Here is a 22093-nt window from a genome sequence, read left to right as displayed (position 1 = left end):
ACACCATTGTTCCTCCTTCACCTTCTGTCCCAATGCTCAGGGCATTGGCACCATTGTTCCTCCTTCATCTCTCCATCCCAATTCCTAGTGCAAATTTATGAAAGGAGTGATAGTTTTGAAAGACGTGTGACAATGAGAAAGTGGATGGCTCAATATAGGAGTGGTAAGGGGGCTTAGCTAGGGATGTGCCACCTACTCGTGAGTGGGGTATCATCTATTCTAGTGACAATCAAACCTGTTGATATGGATATCTGCGGATATCATACCCATTAGGCGTTGGTATGGGTACAAAATGTTGCTTATATGTACAATGTATGTATGAAACTTTTTGTCAGATTGTCATTGGCGGGAATTTACTCCACCCGCATCTTACCTAACTCACTACCATGTATCCCTAGGCCAGTAGAGTTTCTCATGTTGATTGCAAAGCATATGTGTGGTTGCATGAGCACAGTTGCAAGCATAGGCCTGCCACGTCTCAAGGTAGATGATATGCGGGGATGGATCTAGCATCGGCTTAGACAGGGCTCAAGTCCTCTCCCTCCCTCTTCCCACCACATATCATATTGCTGCAAATGTAGAGCCTCTCTCAAACCCTCTATAAATTGCAGCCATGGAAGCTTAAAGGAGGGGCTAGAGGTAAAAGATAAAGGAAATAAACCCCTCCTAACATTTGTTTCTAAATCCGCCACTAATGACATGTTTTTTCTTATTGTGGAAGGAGAGGTGCAGTTAGAGGCTTGGATAGAATAGGAAGTAGAATACAATGTTAATCAATTATGGATAAGTCGAAACAAATAATTTCAATGGGACTAAATACCATCCATAATGCAACTACATTACATTTAGTTAAACCAAACAATAACTCAGTTCATATACATGTCTTGGTGGTGTACTCTAGGGTTATATGTGTGAAACATTATCTACTATAAGCAAAATTTTCCATACGTGAATGGCTGCAACAAATGAGACATTGAATGTGTTGACTGTAGTTTGATCCTCTAAGCTTTTTAATAGCTGACAAACAACTAATATCTTTTTATAACATGGGCAGTTAGATAGCTCAAGCTTGTTTATAATCTGGTTGTTTGGACTAGCTAAAGACTTTTTAGCAACCTTCTATACTAGTTGCAGCTGATTCAAATATGGTCTTAGTGCATGTATACCTACTCAATAATTTGAAGGAGACCCCACAGCCCATGCGTTGCTGCGGGACTTTCTTAGAAATAAAATCATTGCATGTATGATTTAAAACTTATGTTTTACATCCATTTTTATCTAGAAAAATTGGACAAGATAGTCAAATAGTCCAATAAAAACTATAAAAACATTGGATCAAATTATAAAATGGTGCAATGGTAAAACAAATAACATATGCCTTCCATAATCTTATATATCGAAAGTAGTAATTGCTTAGTGAAGATGATATGGATAGTTTATATTAAGAGGTTAAAATTTAATTAGTGGGATAACATAGCTATTAGTGCAAGATAAAGTGGATAGTTAGTGACAAATGATGTGGGTGGCTTTTATGTTCAGATAGAACTTGTAGTGGGAATTAGTTTTATGACTTTATGAGATATAGATATAGATATAGATATAGATATAGATATAGATATAGATATAGATATAGATATAGATATAGATATAGATATAGATATAGATATAGATATAGATATAGAAAGCTTTATAAGAGATAAAGATGTCTCCTATTGTTGGAAGTATCATCATGATATTGTGTTAGTCATTAGTTCTACTACCATATTCACTTGTGTTTTATTGTAATGTGATGTTATGCATGTGGTTACATGTCATGTTCTTAACTTATACATTGCTTATATTTCAATCTATCGCACGTGTTTAGTCTTTTAGTCTTTAACTAATGGTTTGTTGTATATGACTAGCAAACACGCTTGTGCCTTGCAACGGAATATGCAAGTTGCTATATGCCCGTGGTTACCTAGACGATGGCTTATAGATTTGTGCATTGATCATGTTATATATATTCTAATACGCCTTGAGATAAAACTTTGTACTGCTTTAAATTATGTGTACGAGAGGTTTAGAGATTTATCAATGACTGCAATGTGCATTCCAAGTTATTTAGGGATTGGACTTTATACCATGCATGAACACCTTGCTCTAACTTGTACCAGCACGTGAGAGAGCGGCAAACCATGGGAACAATACATATTTCAATTTGTTTTGGAAACAAATACTTCGTCTCATACTTCGACACACTACATTAATTTGTATGGGCACGAGAAAGTGTTGAGTCTGTCAGATCCTAAATGGCAAAGTGTGAGTCACAAATGATGAAGAAACCCTTTGTTCTATAGTATAAGAGATAGATGCCTTAAATTGAGATATTCTAGGTTGAGATAATTACTATATGGTTCTATTGGTTGGGTAAGGTGAAAGGTCCTAATATGGCTAGAGGTGGGTGAATAGCCTATTTAAAATTCTACAAACCCACTAGAGCAAGAAGTTTTTTTTTACGAGACCACTAGAGCAAGAAGTTAGTAAATAACAAAGTGAAGCTTTTTGCTCTAGCTTTAAAGGGGTGTTTGCAAGCCACCTATTCAACAATTCTAGTTGCTATTGTCACTAGGCACACAAAAGCTATGTCTCTACTTATACTAGAGAGCTACCTAAAGTGTCTATACAAGCAAGCAAGCTACTCTAATTTGCGGGAATGTAAAAACAGTAGGAATAAACTTTTATACCGACGTATAGAGGCAAGTGAACCAATCAATATACTGAAGACCAATCACTAGGAGAAATCCAATCAATCATAAGAGACGGACACAAAGATTCTCCCGAGGTTCACGTGCTTGCCGGCACGCTACGTCCCTGTTATATCGATCAGCACTTGGTGGTTCGGCGGCTAAGAGGTGTTGCACGAACCTCATCCTCACTCGGACATCGTAAGAACCTATCCACAAGTGGGGTAGCTCAATGACACGCGTAATCCACTAGAGTTGACTTTGGCGCTCCGCTAGGGAAGGCACAAAACCCCTCACAATCACTGAGATGACCATGAACAATCACCAACTCATGTCAATGCTCCTCCGCTGCTCCAAGCCGTCTAGGTGACGACAGCCACCAAGAGTAACAAGAAACCATAGCCAAATCGATCCCCAAGTGTCACTAGATGCAATCACTCAAGCAAATGCACTTGAAAATCACTCTCAATCTCACAAAGATGGTTAATCTATAAAGGAGATGAGTGAGAGATGTTTGCTTAGGCTCATAAGGATGTCAAGTATGTTAAAGTGCCAGGAAAGACACCTAAGAGCCAGCCAACAACTATTTATAAACCACCTCAAAGAATAGAGCCGTTACTCACTTGAGGGTGCCCTCTCGGAGGCGTCAGACACGCCTCCAACGTCCGATGCTGCGCGCGGATTACGCCACGTGTCCTCAATTAAAAGTGATTATTGATCTCTAATGGGCACTTAAATGTTAAAGTCATGAGTGAGCGTCCGACGCGCTCTCTTTGAACAAGTAGTTCTCTTGTTCATTTGGACACAGACACCAATCATTCGTTCGTTCCTTCTCTTGTTCTCGTTTTCATTCACGAACTTCATGATTCCCACATTGGCGGTGGTGTCCCTGATCCGCTGGACGTCCAGTAAAGATCGTGCAGTGTCCATGAGCCCATGATCTCCTGTGTTCCCTGTTCCTTTTTTTTTTTTCCATTTTGAAACTGTGTTCCCTGTGCCTGCTCCCGCGATGCTCGAGAAACAAGAGTATTTATTACAGCGCGTTAGTTCTTCCCGCCGATGAACCACCACTGCACGTAGATAATCTCGAGTTACACGTAAATCAAGTTTGATGCAAGCAGTAGATCATATGATATGGTTGCATCAACCATAAACCAACCATTGAGGCAGATGACCAGATAAGGAACCACATCTGAACGACTGAAACTAACCTGTCTGGTCTTTCGTCTCGTCAGATCTTTTGATCCGGACGTGACCGTCACTGTCGCGTGTATCACAATCCGCAATGCATAATCCGGAGTACGTATATTAGTAATTTTGAAATAGAACATCGTTGTCGTCACGAGAAAAGTGTATGCATAACGAACTGGTCGATCAGCGACGTCGACGTCGCCTTTATGCGCGCCGGCAGTAGCGAGCTCGCAACTGCATCTGCGGGCTCTTTACCTGTCCGGTCTTGGAGTAGCGACGTCGACGTACTGTCTGTCTTGGAGTGTCTTCCACCAGAACGAACGGCGCCCACTAACAAATGCCATGAAATCAAGACACCGGTGAGAGCACGCACGAGCACGACCGAAAAGGATCGACGATGCATGCAAAAAGGGGAAGAGAGCAACGCAGCCAACAGGCTACTACTACAGGATAACTGTATCTGGCATGCATGGTGCCTGGATCACTGATCAAAGGAGAAAACTGACCATGAAAGTGATGGTATATATCAATCAAAGAAGCAAAGAACCTTCAATACACGTTTACTTACACGTTTCTTGGTAAATTTAACAACCCTCTAAAAATAGAATATACTACTGTAGTAGTCTTAAAAAATATATATGAGAAGTTTCAAAGAATAGTAGTAGTAGTACTAGAGTAGTAGAACAGTTGGCAACCGGTCGCCAACACTAACTGCCTCACTCGAACAAATCTTCAGTAATTTGTAAACGCTCAGATCCAAATCCAGCTAGATCTTGCCAATCGCAAAAAAATTCCCCATCTCCCTCATCAGAATGGTAAATTCATGAGAGAAGAGACTTGAATGGTCTCACCAAACCCATTTAATTACTTACTCCTGTCTTGTACTTGTACGCTTATCTACACATTGAATTCCCAGTGTCTCCTCCGCAGCACGGATCTTGGCGCACGGACGGGACGGATCTTCTACGCGCAGGGCGCCGTGGCCAGCCTTGCTGCCGCACCCGCGCCCGCGCCACGGAGCTCGTCGATGACCGGGGCCAGGTCGCGCGGGTGCACCTCCATCCGGAGCCCGTGCTTCATGAACAGCGTCAGCGACATCTTCTGCTCCACGCGGTGGCCCTGCGCGACGGCCAGGCGGTGGCGGAGGAGCACGCTGCCGGCGATGTTCTTCATCTGCAGGTACGCGAGGTCCTTGCCGAGGCAGATCCTCGGCCCGGCGTTGAACGCCACGAACCGGTACGAGTCGTGCGGCTCGAACCGGGTGCCGTCGGCGGACAGCCACCGCTCCGGGCGGAAGTCGAGGCAGTCCTCCCCCCACACCGTCTTCATGCGCCCCGCCGAGTAGATGGAGTAGGTCACCGACGAACCCGCCGGGACGAACGTGCCGTCGGGGAGGTAGTCGTCGGCCACCACGTGCTTGGAGTCCTCGGGCACGGACGGGTACAGGCGCAGCGTCTCCGAGAGCGCCGCCTTGAGGTACACCAGGCGGTCGAGCTCCTCGAAGGTGAAGGGCGACGCCAGCCACAATGCCGGGTCGTGGGAGCCCCGGGACACGGCGAGCGCGGCGCACAGCTCGCGCACGATCTTGCGCTCCACGTCGGGGTGCGTGGACACGAGCCAGAAGAACCAGGAGAGCGCCACGGAGGAGGTGTCGCGGCCGGCGAGGATGAAGTTGAGCGCCACGTGCTGCAGCGACTCGTCCGAGTAGGAGCCCTTGCGCATGAACCGGGACAGCAGGTCGTCGTGCGCTGCCACCGGCGCGGTGGTGTCGCTGTCGCACTTGCCGTTCCCGGCGAGCTCGAGCTTGCGCGCCTTGATGACGGCGGCGAGGTACTGGTCCACGTGCGCGACGCTGCGGGCCAGCGTGGTCTCCATGCCGAGGCCCAGCCACTTCTTGCACCGCCACAGGCACTCCGGGAAAATGAACCGGTTGAGCGTCGCCTCCGTGGCGCGGTCGAACGCCGTGGCGAACGCGTTCTCCGGCAGGCCCGGCGCGAGCGTCTCGGGGTCCTTGCCGAACGCGAGGCCGCAGATGTTGTCGAAGGTGAGGCGGAGGAGGAGGTCCTGGAGGTCGACGTGCGTCCCCTCGCTGGCGGCCTCGTCCAGGATGGGCAGCAGCCGGAGGTGGATGGAGCGCGACACCCAGCGGGACATGGCGGTGCGGAGCGTGCGCGTGGTGAACTCGAGCGCGGCCGTCTTGCGCTGCGCCACCCACGTGTCCCCGTCGGAGTTGAAGATGCCGTCGCCGAGCAGGTCCCGGAAGACGGCGTGCCAGAAGGGGCCCTTGGGGTAGTTGTCGAAGCGAGCCTTGAGGACGTGCTCCAGGTTCCGCGGGTCGCACGTCACGGTGACCAGCCCGCCGCGGCGCGCCACCCCGGGCACCGCGAAGATGCACGTCTGGTAGGTGCCGCCCGTGCGGCGCAGGTTGCCCACGATCCACTCGTGCATGTCCTCGGCGTGCTGCACCAGCCCCGGCAGGCTGCCGAGCACCGGCCAAACCCGCGGCCCGCTCAGCCCCCGCGACAGCCGCCAGAACCACGCCAGGTACGCGGCGGCGGCCGCCACCACCACCGCCCACGTGCCCACCTCCATTGCCGCTTGCCGGCTGGCGTACAGCGCGCGCACACACACACACACACGTACGACGTACACACAGCACCGCCGGATCGGATCGGATCGACGAGGATGAAGATGAAGCTGGCTGGCTGGCTGCGCTAGCTAGTGTAATGCAGTAATAAAGTGACTCCACATGGAGCAAGCAATGCTGCGATGGGAGGTGACGGGATGGCAGAGGTTTTATAGAACTGGTTGCACAGTTGAGAGGGATGGTGATTAGTTGCTGGCACAGTACGCACTAGTACTCCCAAAGTCCCTACTCCAGTGCCGCCTCATACCTGCAAAGCTTTCAGCAACGACCAGCGTGTTAAAAAAAACTGCCGTACCTGATGCGGCAGCTGCGTACACGTACAGCGCGTGCGTACTGTACAGCACATTTTACTGTGGAAATGGGTGGTGATCGATCAGCGGCTAGCTGAACGAAAGCAAAACACAGTTTCACCGGCGAAGAGAAGAGGCGGCCAGATGATCGGCCGGTGGTTGTGGTTGTGGTTTGTGGATGGCGGCTAGTAGCAGTAGGCGGTGGAACGAGAAACGGCACGGGCGGTCGCCCATAAATTGCCGCCGGGGGACGCTCGGTGTCCGGGGCCGCGCGCGGCGTGTCACCCGCCAACAACTGGCCGGCGCGGCGCGCTCGCACGGGCCAATCCGCCGCGACGTCGCGCACCTAACCGTGCCAAGGCCATTGAATGCACGGCCGGGGAGGCATTGAAGCCGTGCGCAGCTAGGCTGGAACAACAGGCTTGGCTTGTCCACCGGTCGATCGAGGATGGCGCCAGTGGACTCGGACTCGGTGGATCGGCCGAATCAGTGTGGTGAGTAGTGGCACTGTAGAACGCGATGCAGGTGGCCGGAGTGAATGCTGACTGCTGCTGCTGCTGCTTCGAACCGGTGCACACGACTCTACGGCTTCGCCTGGTTGGCTAGCTGACTTCTCAATGAAATGAGGGGAGATGAGGTAGCAGAAGCATGTGGCGCGGCGTGGCAGCGAGACGGGCTGGAGCTGGACGAGACCTGGGGCATAAATAGATGGCCGTGGAGCCGTGCCGGCGTGCCCCAGCCAGGCACGGGCCGGCCGGCGCCGTGTGTTTTGACCAGGATGCGCGCCTGTGAGTGAGGTTGGTGGTGGGGGAGGGAGATGAACGATGGGGGAGGCTGCGTTGGTTGGGCTCCCGGGTGGAGTTCGCAGAGGTTTGGTGTTGTTGGGCGAGCGGCCCATACCCACGAACGTCTGTTGACAACTTGACATGCATGCTTGAAATCCGGCAGGCCCAACGCAGCGTGCGTCGTGTTGTTGGCACATGTCAAATCCCGGAATACTTCTGCTTGCAAAGGGTTCCTTTTCACTTCGTCAAGCATACCGTTGCAGTCTTGCAGACGACATGGTTGGTGCCAAACCGATCACATCGCCTAGTATAGTTAGTTAGAGCGTGTTTAGCTAACTGGATGTTTGTTGAGGCTAAATCGATCGATGTGGTGGTTATGGTTGGACTAGATGACCAACCAGACCCGGAGTCCGGAGACACGCCTCCAAGGTCAGCACTCTTAGCACCACGGTTTCAGAGTTCCTGTGGGTCTTGGAACTCATTTTACCTGGGAACGTGCTATGGCAGTTCATGGTACTGCCATGACATGGCATAGGACCTAAAACAGTGCAAGAAAAATTGAAAATGGATTGATCATGCAATCATATATTTGCACGTAAAATTTAAGTTTTTTGAAAATAAAAATTGTGCAATGAGAAAACAAAAAAACACGTGAATATGATTATAGGTTGGTGAGCCGCGGATGAAAGGATGAAAGTATGACGTTGTTTTCCAAAACTGTTATGTCATATAAAATAAAATGAAACTTCAACGAAACACAAACTCTCAATGGAGATTTTTAGTCTATAGTTTTATAGGCATTTAATTTTAAGACATGTAGGGAGTTGGTAATCGTGCCAAGACATTTTCCCTATCTTCTTAAATACACTGTCATGTTATCAAAAATGCTTATGTAACAACTTGTTTAATGTAAATGAAACTCACTTGAAACTCCACTTAGAGGGTGTTTGGGACTGCTCTGCTCCACGTTTTTTAGCTCCGCTCCACGTTTTTTAGCCAAACAATTTCAGCTCCACGCACTCAGTTCGAGAAAAAAGGGTGGAGTTGTGAGAGCACCTAAAGAGGTACTCTACGAACTCCAGCTTTTTGTGGAGCTGCTCCATAGCGGAGTTTATAGAGCAGAGTTCGTGGAGCAGTCCCAAACACCCCCTAAGAATAACCTAAGATATAGGCCATTACAACCCATGACCAAGCCTTAATTACCTATGATTTTTTAGCACTAGATCGAGCTAAACATGGAATAGGACCCCTATAACTTATAACAAAATAAAACATAACCAAAATTTATTTGGGTTCCATTAAATAACGGTATATAATTTTTAATAATGAGAACTACAATAGGCATTAACCAATACCTTGTTTAACTTCTCTAAAGAGTATCATTCGTTTAGTGTTTTTAAAAATAAAATCCAAAATTATATATCTTCATATTTAGCCCTCTCCAAAATATCGTTTTCAATTGATATCTGTTTAGTATTCGAACCTGTTTATTTGTCTAAAAAATCATGACTGAAAGTGTTCGCTAATTTATTGTGAAAGAAAAACATTGCTGGTTGATATAAAAAATACGACTTAACAAGCTAACATTCTTCGTCCCATTAGTAGTGTTTATGCTGTCTGTATATCATGCACGAGTGCCAATCGATGCACAATATCGTGTATATGCGGTGTAAATAGCGTAAACGCTACACGAGGCCCCATCGACGTCTATCGTTTACCGTTTAGGCATTTTCCGGTAAAAACAAAGTCACGTGTAGGATAGAAATCTCTATATACGGCATTACCTTAGTTGGGGCGCTGGCATGGTGATTGACGAGTGGAGACAGGAGAGTTCCATGAGTCAACGAGCAAGAGTGGCGTGCGGGTTAGCTCTAGCATATTGACCGACGAGCACAGGGCATTTTGTAAGGTGAACGCTTAAGCGAGTGTGTGTGTGTGTGAGAGCGTGGGCTAGTGCTGGCGCAATCGTTGACAGGGCGCTGGTGGGCTTGGGCCGATCCGGATGCCCGTGGACTATGATTTTTTTTTTGAAACGGGTGAGATTTTATATTTGATACTGCAAAGATATCAAATAAGAACAAACTGAATTACAAATCTATATATTTCATCTAGATTATTATGATTTTGATGTTGGTTTTGTATCCATTTAATCATCTATGAAACTTGTTAGACATTTGGGTCAATTCAGACCTATTTTAATCTAGAGAATACTTCCTCCATCCCAAATTATAAGACATTTGACAAGTGGGACGCATTTTACATTGGACGAGGTGCAACAGGGGGATAAACCTGAGCGCAGATTCATTACTGGAAGGAGTAATCAAGCATTGCTTCCTTTGATAGATAGCAGGTGCCGGCCATGTATTACTCCCGCATGAATGGTAATGAATCCATCAATGGAATAGTCATGAAGTAATCAGACATTGCTTACTTGAATAGATAGTAGGTATCATGTATTACTTCCTCAAAAATGGTAATTAATCCATCCCTATACGCCCCATCATGCACGCTCACACGTACCACGTCTCTCTCACTTCACAATAGGTGCACACAATTATCACATATTTAAGTTGAGTCAATATTTACTCAAATCTCATATAAAACTAAGACTTTATTCCATCTAGTATTTAATTTAATTAGATCTTAGCATTCATTTGATTTTAGAGGAAAATCATGGGCGGTCCCTCAAGTTGGCAAGAGACAAGAGGTGTCGTATATAGGACCTAGAAATTATATATTTTAAAAGTAGAGAGACCTAGATGATACCTCTTCTACCAACTTGAAGAACCGCTCATGGATTTTCCTCTTGATTTTAAATGAATAAAGTTATGCCAAGCCTGATTAAAATCCAAGAGAACTCATAGAGTCAACGTTACTTGTGCTCTCGTCTTTGCAAAAGTTACAGGTAACAGGAAGGGGCGAGGCGCGCAATACCGGCCGCCTTCTCGAGTTACTTTCTGCACATTCATTCTTTGCTCTTCTAACTCTCGTCTTTTCTCCGAAAAGGTGAAGGTTCTAGTGTGAGCACATTCCTTGGTCTAAGATATGCATCCACTCGTGGCCCCGGCCGGGTGCCTATATACTTTCCCTACCTCCGAATCGATTCCAGAGTAGGAGTGAGCTAGAAGAATTCCAAAACCACAGCTTAGCTCTATCCAAAAGCGCCCAAACATGCACGCCACGAATTATGAAACAACGCTTAGTGCCATTCAAACAACTCGCTGCGCGCCACAGCCCACACGGCTCGCTAATTGCGCACCAAAGCCTCCGGGCCACTCCAGCTACAGCCTGTCACGACATGACTCGATCGTGTAGAACGCTCCTCTCCCCACTCAAAGTATCGTGCTAGAAGCTCACTAGCTATATAGAGCGGCCACTGCAACGTTCCTGATGAATCGCTACGTACGAGAGCAGCTACTACGACGTCGATCAAGAACTGCACGCCCTCCTCATCAACGAGCACGAAAAGGCCCAAGCTTGTCGACCCAAAAAAAAAAAATCCGGGTGCTGTTGGTCTGTTGGAGAGATCGGCCGGATATATGGCGGAGCCCAGGCGCATGCGGCCGTCGACGTTCCGGTGCGCCGCGGCGACGGTGCTGGCGCTGCTGGTGGTGGTCTTCATCATCGTGATCCTGTGGCTCTTCCTGCACCCGTCCAAGCTCTACCTCTCCGTGGACCACGCGTCCACGACGGGGTTCAACTTCACGGCCGCCGGCGGGCTCGCCGGCGCGTTCGACCTCACCCTGCGCGCCTTCAACCCCAACGAGCGCGCGAGCGTGTCGTACCGCTGGGTCGACGTCGGCGTCTGGTACGGAGGCACGTACCTCGCGGGCGCGCACGCGCCGGGGTTCTACCAGCCGCCCGAGGACGAGACCCGCGTCGACGTGGTCGCGCGGGCGGCGCCGGCCGACGGGACGACGACGCTGCCGCGGGACGTGGAGGAAGGCATGAAGAAGGAGCGCACGGCGGGGAAGCTGACGGTGGACGTGCACGTCGTCGCCAAGGTGCGGTTCCGGTACGGCGTGGTGGGGACCCGGAAGTACACCGTCCGCGGCAGCTGCCCCGCCGTGCCCATCGACTTCGCGTCGCCGACCTCGTTCGACCGGGTGAACTGCCACGTGCACATATGACGAGTTTCCCTTTTTATATACGATGCTCTGCATCACTGCGTGAGATGATTCGCGGCTCTGTGTGGATTGTTTGATTTTATTTGTCGCTGCCTTCTTTTCGTGTTATAATTATTAATTATTCTCTTGGTTTGTTGTATGCATGCTTATTTAATTTCTTCACTTGCGATTGTTTTATGTAAACTGATTTTCATGGATTGGTGTAAATATCTGGTGAAAATTTAATTTGAACCAACAGAGGAAGCATGAGATGACTCGCTTTTCAGCACGAAAATATCTTTGCTCGAGCAACCAGTTTTTGTATGACACGGTGTTTCCCCTGGCCCAGTGGGATAGCCTAGGCGCCTAGCCGACGTTCCTTTCATTTGAGTGGGCTCGTCATTTGGCCCGTGAAGAAGTTTGCTACCATACTGGGCCCAAGCTAATTGTGATATTAAAAAAACACAGGAACAAATACAAGATAGGGGGCTTAAGAAAAGCCGAGAAAGCTAAGGAAGGCTAAGGTAAGCTAAGTGGTCATCTTCTTTAAGAGAAGAAAAAAAGAGCTCACCTCCAAATTTCAACACCCACTGCGCTTAAGCTACTGATGATTTAACCTCTACGATAAACAAAGCACAAGTTGAGATGTTAGACGAATGATATGGCAAGAGTGTCCAATAGATGAGATCCGGTGGTAAGCATAAACTGGCCTATCACATGGCTACGAAGTGTGTGTAACATGCTGAAGAAGGACTTGGCAAGTTGGGATCTTGTGTAAAAAGAGAGTTTCGTTGGAATCCTCAACCAGTCACGCTCATGACTCATGGCAAAGCATCGCCAACACGCACCTAATGGCTCTTAAAAATACTCTAGCTGATTGTTCATTCTACCCTCTGATTCCCATCGCACGGCTGAGGTCTCACTCCAGTAGTCACGATCCGACGGCACCCGAGCCCACAAGGAATCCTTCTTCGCTGTCGAAAGCAGTGGGCCCGGATGCACAGTCACACTCACACCTACAACTAACCAAGCAACAAGATGTCAAGATCCCCATATCCTCTCTTCTCCCTACCGCAAAGCACACCCTGCCCAATCTCCATCCCCTGCTTCTCCCGCTCTCCGGCCAGGCAGCCATGGCCATGTCCATGGCGATGTCAAAGGCCTTCACCGCGCGCCATTCGGAGCATTTGCACCACCGCCTCGTGGCGGCGAGCTCCAAGTCCCACGCGGCGCCGCGGCTGCCACTCCTCCCGCGGCGTCCGGGCCTAGCGGTCACGGTCACGGTCGCCTCCCGCCCGCGGCTCCTGCCGGCGAGCCCCAGGTCGTCGACGTCGAATGAGTCGGACCTTTCCCCGACCCCGCCTTCGGAACGCACCATGACGGCCTGGGACCTCGCCAGCCTCTGGGTCGGCCTCGTCGTCGGCGTGCCGTCCTACTACCTCGCGGGCAGCCTCGTGGACCTCGGCATGTCCGCGCTCCAGGGCGTCGCCACCGTCACCTTCGCCAACCTCATCGTCCTCGTCACGCTCGTCCTCACGGCCGCGCCCGCGGCCACGCACGGCCTGCCGTTCCCGGTGCTCGCGCGCGCCGCGTTCGGCGTCCGCGGCGCGCACGTCCCGGCCGTCATCCGCGCGCTCGTCGGCTGCGGCTGGTTCGGCATCGAGTCCTGGATCGGCGGCCGCGCCATATTCTTGCTCCTCCCGTCCAGGCTCAAGTCCTACCCGCCGCTGCTCACGCCGGTGCCCGGGCTCGGCGCGGCGCCGCTCGAGTTCGCGTGCTTCCTCGCGTTCTGGGCCGCGCAGCTCGGCGTCATCATGAACGGAATGGAGGGCATCCGCAAGCTCGAGAAGTTCTCGGCGCCGGTGCTCATCGTGCTCACCTCCGCGCTGCTGGCCTGGGCCTACACATCGGCCGGTGGGTTCGGGCGCATCCTGTCGCTGCCGCCGAGGCTGACAGGCGCAGAGTTCTGGAAGGTCTTCTTCCCGTCGCTCACAGCCAACATCAGCTTCTGGGCGACGGTGGCCATCAACATACCGGACTTCGCGCGGTACGCGCGGAGCCAGGCGGACCAGGTGATCGGCCAGGCGGGGCTGCCGGTGTTCATGGGCATGTTCACCTTCGCCGGGCTCGCCATCACCTCGGCCACCGAGGCCATCTTCGGGCACGTGATATCCGACCCAATCGAGCTCCTCGGCCGCATCGGAGGGCCGGCGACGACGTTCCTTGCCATCTTCGGCATCGGCCTCGCAACCATCACGACCAACATCGCCGCGAACGTCGTCGCGCCGGCGAACGCGCTGGTCAGCATGAGCCCGCGGAGGTTCACGTTCGCCAAGGGGGCGTTCGTCACCGCGCTGCTCGGCATTGCCTTCCAGCCTTGGCGGCTGCTCAGCTCCAGTGAGAGCTTCGTCTACACCTGGCTTCTCGGCTACTCGGCGCTCATGGGCCCCATCGGAGGTGTCGTCCTCGCCGACCACTACATTGTCCGGCGCACCGCTCTGGACGTCGACGCGCTCTACTCCGAAGACAGGGGCAGCCCTTACTACTTCCAGGGTGGTTTCAACGTCGCTGCGATGGTTGCAATGGCGGCCGGAGTCGCGCCTATCGTGCCGGGATTTCTGCACAAGGTTGGAGTTCTGCAGAGTGTCTCCAGTGCGTTTGTCACGTGGTACAACAATGCCTGGTTCGTCAGCTTTTTCGTCGCCGGCGCCGTCTACTGTCTGCTCTGCAGCCGGAGAGGGATGCAAGCGAGAAAACAGTACAATTGATACTATGCTGAACTTGTAAAAATGGCAGTACACAGTTGAAGTGTAATGGAGCGAAAAAAAAAGAGGGTTAACCACCGATAAAAAAATCGATGACACACACAAAAAAGTACCCAATTATTGATGTGTTCAAGTTAGCCGTAAGAATATGTGTTAACTCATACATGCAATGGTTTTATTTCTAAGAAAGTTCCACTGCAACACGCGTGGTATACTTCTTATTAATTGAAATTTGAAACCCACACATAAAAGGATGATTCTCTAAATTTCGAAAGATGCACCACGGACAGGTACTACATACTCTCCTAGTCTCCTTTAGAATCTAGTGAAGAATACATGGTAGTTGGTACATGCCTTCTAACTTTGTGATTTTATTCTCATTATTATTGTTGTTGTTACTATTATCCGAGAGCCTTTTTTATTTCATGCAGCTCCTTGATGATATCTTTGGTTGACATCCTAGTCGATGGCGTTTCCTCATCAGTGCATAATATCCCAAGTTTAAGTAATGAAACAAGGGCCAGCCTTTTTCTGGTCAGTGCACCATCTACTCTCGCATTCTCATTTTCAAGCTCTGTCATCAACTCCATGTTGATAATGTCCATAACTTGGTTGTCAATGGCCATTTCAACATAATTCCTAAGGCTCAGTCCATGCTCAGCTGCATTATCAGTGGGTCTTCTCCCAGTTACCATCTCAAGGATAAGAACTCCATAGCTATAGATGTCTCCATAGATTGAAACCATGTTCCCAACACCATATTCTGTTAAATTGAGCAATGATGTTATGAGAGGGATTTCATTGAGCAATGATGTTATGAGATAAACTTTTGGGGAAATATTTGATTTTTTTAGGGAACAAACATTAGTAAGTTGTTCGTTCAAGCAAAATATCAAACCATTTTCTGGCTGGCCCTAGAGATATCATGTACAATTAGTAAGTTGTCTGTCCAAGAAAGAAAAAAAAGAGAGGAAAATTCAACAAGCGAATTCAGATATCACAAGATAATTTAAAGTATCACTGAATTAACATGAGGTTTAAAGGCATTTTGTGCAATGTATTCTTAGCTCTACATACATCATGTTCACTAAATCTAAGTTGACCGAGATACATTTAAAGCTGACCTGGTGGGGCGTATCCAATTGTCCCTCTGAATCCCATGGAGCTTGTGGAAGGTTGGAAAGAAGAGGATCCGTCGGCAAGAATCCTGGCAAGTCCAAAGTCTCCAACATGTGCTACCATATCAGTGTCCAAAAGTACATTACTTGGCTTAAGATCACAATGCACAATTGGCGCAATGCCATGCCAGTGAAGATAATCCAATGCACAAGCCACATCAAGAATTATGCTGACTGTTTGATGGAGGTTTAAGCGCCTCTGCTCTAGCTGGTTGCTTGTACCTGGATGTAGCCAATCTTCTAGGCTACCATTTGGCATGAAGTCAAATACAATGGCTTTGAAATCATCCCCTTTGGAGTCGATGCTTGAGCAGGATGTTATTATCTTCACAAGGTTCCGGTGTCGCAAGTTCCTCATAGCTTCACATTCAGCTTCAAAACTTTTGACTGCTCCAGGTGTTTGAAGTTTTAGTACTTTTACAGCAATAATAGTTGCAGGCTCACCACTTCTTCCTTCTAGTGTTCCTTTGAACACAGACCCAAATGTTCCTGTACCTAGCAAGTTGGTTGTCGAGAAACCATCTGTTGCTTTTACCAACTGTGAATAGGAGATTAGTCGATGGCCTTGGATGGACCCAGTGGAAAGATTTTTAACTGACTTCTTCTTGTGCCAAGTAAGGAAACAATAGAGCAGCAAAAGCATCCCTAATGTTGCAACAAGAGGAATAACAATAGGAATCACAGGGAGTCTGGGTTTTTCCTTTCTCCACTCAGAAGAACATGTAGGGAAATTAAGATAAGGGATGCCACCACAGAGTGCTTCATTGCCTTGGATTGAAAGTGCAGTACCATTTGCAAAAATACCAAAAGTAGGTAGTTCACCAGCAAAGTTATTGAAGGAAAGGTTAAGGTAATGGAGTGAGCTTAGATTCCCTAAGAACTCAGGTATATGACCTGAAAAGTTGTTGCTTGAGAGATCAAGAATTTCCAAACCTTTTATTTTACTCAACGTAAACGGAATACTACCTTCAAAGAAATTGTTTTCTAAGTAGAGATTTTGGAGAACTTGGCAATCTCCTAGGGCGTCTGGAATTTCACCCGATAGCATATTAGATTCTAGATGCAGCTCTACAAGATTGTTTAGATTTCCAATTTTTTCTGGCATTGATCCCTCCAATTTATTATAGGATAAATCCAAAATGAGAGAGAGCGTGCGTATGTTGAATATTTCAGTTGGAATTGATCCTATAAAGTTGTTATTGCCAAGATGCAGGTCTAGCAAGTTTGTCAGGTTTCCGAGAGTGCTGGGTATTGTACCGCTAAATTTATTTGATGATACTTCCAAATAATTTAGCCTGGTGAGATTTCCTATTGTTAATGGGATTGATCCATTTAACATGTTATTCCTCAGGAGGAGAGCACGCAAACTTTGAAGCATCCCCAGGGAAGATGGCAGAGCCCCAGTGAAATGGTTCAGACTCAAGGCAAGGGCTTGTAAGTTGATAAGATTACCTATTCCCTTAGGTATGCTCCCAGATATTGTGTTGTCTTCAAGGTAAAGACCTAATAACGAAGAAGACAGATTGGAAACGGAACCAGGAAGCACTCCAGCAAACTTATTAGTATCTAGCAGTAAAAACTGTAACTGGGAGCAATTAGTTAATGAGGTAATAAATTTCCAATCTATGGGCTCATTAGCTTCTAGGGAATTTCCAAATAACACTAGGTGCTGGAGATGTTTTAACTTCCCAATCTCTGGGGGAACAGTTCCGCTAAAGAAGTTAACATTGAGCTGGATTTTCAACAAATCAGAAGCGTTACCTAATGAAGCTGGGATATGGCCATGAAACTGGTTCACATTCATATAGGATACTCGGAGAAGTGGAAGATTGTTGAATGCGTTTGGAGGTATTGTCCCAACAAGCATATTTCCGGCCATAGAAAAGCTTATCAGTGTGGAAATGTTCCAAAACGAAGGAGGGATGACTCCGGAAAGGTTGTTGAACTCAAAGGAAACTAGGGAGATATGAGGTAGCTTGTCAAGATATGAAGGGAAAGCTCCTGAAAATGTGTTATTTCCAAGGTCCAACAAATTTATCGATGATAGGTTGGCTAGGGATTGTGGGATCTGTCCTGACAAATGATTATGGAAAAGCTCTAAGGAGACAATATTTTTCAAAGACCCTATCTCTGACGGAAGCTCACCTTGAAGGTGGTTCATCGCAAGGTTAAGATACGAGAGTCGATTGCACCTTCCCAGAGCTTCCGGGAAGCTTCCCTCCAAAAGGTTCCAGGTGAGGTTCAGAACCTCGAGCCGCCTTAGTTGGCCAAGCTCTTCAGGGATCTGCCCCTCAAGATGGTTGTTGCCGAGATCGATCTCCCTGATGAAGGAGAGATTGCCGATCGATGGAGAGATACGCCCCGCCAAGCCGAAAGAGTTCATCTGCAGCGCAGTGACTCTCTCAGGATGCCGAAGGCCGCAAACAACTCCCCTCCAGCTGCAAAGGTAATTGGATGAGTTCCATGAAGCAAGCAAGCCGGCTGGGTCCAGAAGCAGGGACTTGAAGGACAGAAGACTGAGCTTGTCAGCAGAGCCATGGCTGCTTCCTGGTGGCACGGCCAAACATGGGCGCCACAGGAGGAAGAAGCACAACAAATGTAATGTCCGCATGAAGGAAAAAGGTTTGGAGATCGACGGAAGATTTGCGGCATGTGTACATGCAGGACTAGTGAGCTCAGTGTCTGTCTTTTGGGATTGGGAGCGATCCTAAAAATAGAGAATTAGAGATGCAGGTACAAGAGAGTGCGAGACGTTGCTCCTTGCATAGCCACAGAGAGTGCCTTTGCAATGATGAGGCGAGTCATATAGTCTCATGGACGACTTGACTCGAAGTCTCGGTTTGGCCGTCTTGCAATGCTATTTGGGTGGATGTATAATGTATTTTCCATCCACCTTGGAATATTGTACCCACTTTTTGACTGCAGACTCTAGTACTCCCTCAGATCTAAACAAACGCAATTCTTATTTTAAATTTTTTTAAATTCAACTAAATGTTGTACACCTAAAAATAATTTAGGTGCCCCTGCTTAGGTAAATGGCGTTTTACTGGTTCTCACCAAAATATTTTAGGAGGTGTTTAGTTCCCTTTTTTTTCTAAAAAATTTTGGGTTTTGGTTCATCATTTTGCAAAATAAAATTAAACACCATGCAATTTTTTTTAACAAAAAAGTGATTATATCCCATTTTAGATTTTGGCCTCAAGAGACAAAAAAGCCTCAAGAGACCCTCATGAGAACAATAAATTCTGCATTTTAGATGAAACTAAACATGACCCTAAAAATTTAAAATTTTTGGCATTTTGCATTCCATCATTCCAAAGTAGTTTGCATTTTTTTTGAACTAAATACCCCCTAGTCGGTTATTACCAACCAGGCATTGATTAGTACTTCCCAGTTCTCAGAACCATAATGCCAGATTTCACATGACAACAATGGCTACCTCGATGCAGGATCTTATCAAGCTTTCAGTAAAAAAGTTCACCATTGTGTATTTACGATATTCCATTTGCTATGCCACAATGTTGGTGTATGACTTGTGTGTCAAAAAAGAGTCAGGAATTACACAGGAATTTCTTATTGATCAGACAAGTTGGAGATTAGCTGGCATTTTTCCTACGTAATACTCACTGTTTGAAACAAGTCATCATTGAACACTATCACGAATTCACAATAGAATATTTGACAAACAGCTTGGAATTCAGTCGGACAGCTATGATAAACCACCCTAACATTTAAGCAACAGGGCACAACTGTCATATCAGCGAGTCCTAGTTTTGATCATCTTCCCCCTAGATGCCTTCTTCTCCATCTTCTCCCTTTTCTTTCGGGTCTTCTCATCTTCAACTTCACCCTGCAAACAGAGATATGATACTTGTCTGTTATATCTCATAAATGAAAAGTTTTTTTTAAAAAAAATACAGGTATTTTCTGTCTGCGTAAATTTGAAACAGAAATTTTGACATAGGTTGCAAAAACTACATCTTTTGTGGCCTTTGGCAGAAACCTGCAATTGTTTTGATACCTTGTGAAAAAACTACAATTTTCTTAAAAACCTACAACTACCTTGACAACACCGTTAGCAGAAGAAACTTGCAGGTTTTTGCAACATGATGTCAAAATAGATGTATATGCTCCTACAATAGGAGCCAAAAGCTGTAGATTTTAATTTTTGGTTGAAGTAAAAGATTCTAATAAAAAAAATATGTTGAAATCAGTGATCAATCATTTTTTTTTTACCTCTGAGCCACCACTGAAAAATGTTCCTCTCAACAAACCGAAAATCTTGTATCCAGCAAAAGCTGGAATCTGCAAACGAATAGGTAAATATTAAGCAAAATAATAAGAAGTTTGCGATATTGACAAGCTCTCTTGGAACTTGGAAACCCTAAAGGAAATCTTTTGTGACAGAAAATAAGGAAATGACACAATGCAAGAACAAGATTACTTGAAATAAACAGTGATTAGTGGTGTGGTAGTAATATGCATTGGCTGTTCAAACTACATAATAGTTTGTTTGCTACCAAGTTGCAAAGCAGTTTTTAGCAAGTAAACACAAGTTAGACACAGATCAGCTAATGTATATGAGCACTGTTCCCATTTCTGACAGCTTAGTTAAGCTTAAATGAGTAAGGGCCTGTTTGGTTCCCCTTACTAAGTTTTAATCACTTTAGTAGCTAAACTTTCAAACACACTGAGCTAAAATAGTTTAGTTCCACTAGTCACCTAAAAGTAGCTAAAATAGTTTTAGCTGGCTAAAATTTAGCAAGAGGAACCAAACATGCCCTAAATGGCTGTAAAGCAGAACCAGAAGCATGCAGTCAAATTGGGCCCAAAAGGTACTTTTTTCATATTTCCTGCTATTTGCAGCAATATAAAGTAACTTAACAGAAATACAAATATAATGACGTGTGCATTATCTTACCACTAAATATGTCCACCAAAATTTTTCAGAAATAATAGACATCAGCTGCACAAAGACAGTAATGTAGATCACATCATATAAATACCTGCATGACAAGAAGTAAAAATATGGTTCAGCAGTTTGAAGGGAGTCAAAACAAAAGGTTCCATAGATGCGAGTTGGTATAGAAGATGACTGGTACACTGTCTAGTGCAGTTCCTTACTCGCAAACCCCACCAGTGCTCAAATCGAAGCCACCATCCAGTAGTTCTCCGTTATCAGAGTAAACTGGCTTTGCCATACTGGCAAGTTGCTTATATGGAAGAAAATATGCGGCTGATGTTACCATAAGGCCAATCCAATGCTTCCAAGTGAAGGATGAATGCATTATAGCCATCCTCACCACTATGTAAATAGCCTGTAGAACAAGGAAACATATATGAGCTAGTCCTTATAAACCCAAATTAGCTGGTGGCATACTTCCAGCAGGTCAACAAACGCAATAGACGGAAACATCCACAAAGTATAGCCATCTTGAATCACATAATGTATCAATACAAAATATCATGAGAAAGAACACACCACAAGAAAAAAATAAGAAAAGCAACCGAACTAAATAACAAAATGTGTAGGATAAGAGTGGTGCAAAACAAAGGGTACTGGGCGTGAATGGCTTTCCCCCCCTAACATGAGCGCTCAATTGGTATGTTCATCAATTCGCTATCTTCTGCTATTTGTGGATAACTATTACAAATCTATCACTAGATTTTTAGTCGTTGGGTGTATCAGGAACATATAGGCAACTACCAGGCACAGATGAGTAATTCCACTGAGCCAAACTAAATTAAGCTAAATCTCCACCTAATTCCATCCTCAGGGAAGTTTATTCCAGCCACAGCAAAGTGGCATCCCAGATCCGGTTCTAGGCAGAGTGTTATTCCCCTCCGGCCTTGCAGGAAAGAGTGAAAAAAAAATATGAGCACGCAATACTTAGTCCAATTCTTCTAAGTTTCACCTCTTCAAATAGTTAGCCAGTCCAATTCTTCTAAGTTTCACCCGCAACATCACCCCACGGGTTGTACCAACAAACAAATTAGACGGCAGCAACCTATACGGACCGAAGAAGTGATTCGTGGATCTGTCCCGCGCAAGGCGCGACGGAGAGGAGGGGAGGGGAGGGGAGATTGGAGGCGGGTGCTCACGTTGGATACGAGGATGATGCGCAAGAGTAATTCCAAGCGCTTCTTGTTCTCGTCCTTCATCTTCTTCGCCCCCTGCTTCGCCATGGCCGCGCTGCTCGAGGTTCGTCGTCTTCCCCTGCGCTTTGTGCTGGGAACAACTTGGGATCCTCGTGTTTTTACTCGGCAGTCGGCACACACCGTCCGTCCGCAACACGAAGTGACGAGCCCCCCTTTTCTAGTCGAGCCAGTCTTGGGCCGGTCCTCTTGGGCCGAACCGGGCTCCGAGGCCCATTTATCCGTTCGTGGTGCCGGTGGGCAGCAGTA

The 22093-nt window shown here is 47.0% G+C and overlaps 5 protein-coding genes across 5 annotated transcripts; 2 read left to right on the top strand and 3 right to left on the bottom strand.

Annotated features, from left to right (window-relative positions):
* Nucleotides 4420-7608, bottom strand: LOC8073927 (cytochrome P450 86A2). Its single transcript, XM_002452737.2, has one exon. It carries the CDS (start codon nucleotides 6507-6509, stop codon nucleotides 4881-4883), a length of 1629 nt encoding a protein of 542 aa, XP_002452782.1. The 5' UTR covers nucleotides 6510-7608; the 3' UTR covers nucleotides 4420-4880.
* LOC8073926 (uncharacterized protein At1g08160) lies at nucleotides 10872-11928 on the top strand. The gene has a single exon (XM_002454462.2). The coding sequence runs from the start codon at nucleotides 11179-11181 to the stop codon at nucleotides 11767-11769; it is 591 nt and encodes a 196-aa protein (XP_002454507.1). The 5' UTR covers nucleotides 10872-11178; the 3' UTR covers nucleotides 11770-11928.
* On the top strand, nucleotides 12763-14754 carry LOC8076060 (purine-uracil permease NCS1). Its single transcript, XM_002454461.2, has one exon. The coding sequence runs from the start codon at nucleotides 12879-12881 to the stop codon at nucleotides 14511-14513; it is 1635 nt and encodes a 544-aa protein (XP_002454506.2). The 5' UTR covers nucleotides 12763-12878; the 3' UTR covers nucleotides 14514-14754.
* Nucleotides 14759-18771, bottom strand: LOC8076059 (receptor kinase-like protein Xa21). Its single transcript, XM_002452736.2, has 2 exons — nucleotides 15635-18771; nucleotides 14759-15273 (listed from the first exon to the last, which is right to left on the bottom strand). The coding sequence occupies exons 1-2, from the start codon at nucleotides 18297-18299 to the stop codon at nucleotides 14912-14914; spliced, it is 3027 nt and encodes a 1008-aa protein (XP_002452781.1). The 5' UTR covers nucleotides 18300-18771; the 3' UTR covers nucleotides 14759-14911.
* Nucleotides 19157-21992, bottom strand: LOC8073925 (transmembrane protein 208). The gene is made up of 5 exons (XM_002452735.2): nucleotides 21791-21992; nucleotides 20813-21006; nucleotides 20610-20694; nucleotides 19925-19993; nucleotides 19157-19538 (listed from the first exon to the last, which is right to left on the bottom strand). Exons 1-5 carry the CDS (start codon nucleotides 21872-21874, stop codon nucleotides 19446-19448), a joined length of 525 nt encoding a protein of 174 aa, XP_002452780.1. The 5' UTR covers nucleotides 21875-21992; the 3' UTR covers nucleotides 19157-19445.

The sequence above is a fragment of the Sorghum bicolor genome, chromosome 4 (genome assembly GCF_000003195.3).
Source record: "Sorghum bicolor cultivar BTx623 chromosome 4, Sorghum_bicolor_NCBIv3, whole genome shotgun sequence".
Taxonomy (NCBI): Eukaryota; Viridiplantae; Streptophyta; class Magnoliopsida; order Poales; family Poaceae; genus Sorghum; species Sorghum bicolor.
Note: the sequence above shows the minus strand (reverse complement) of the source record. Positions and strands in the feature narration are given on the sequence as shown.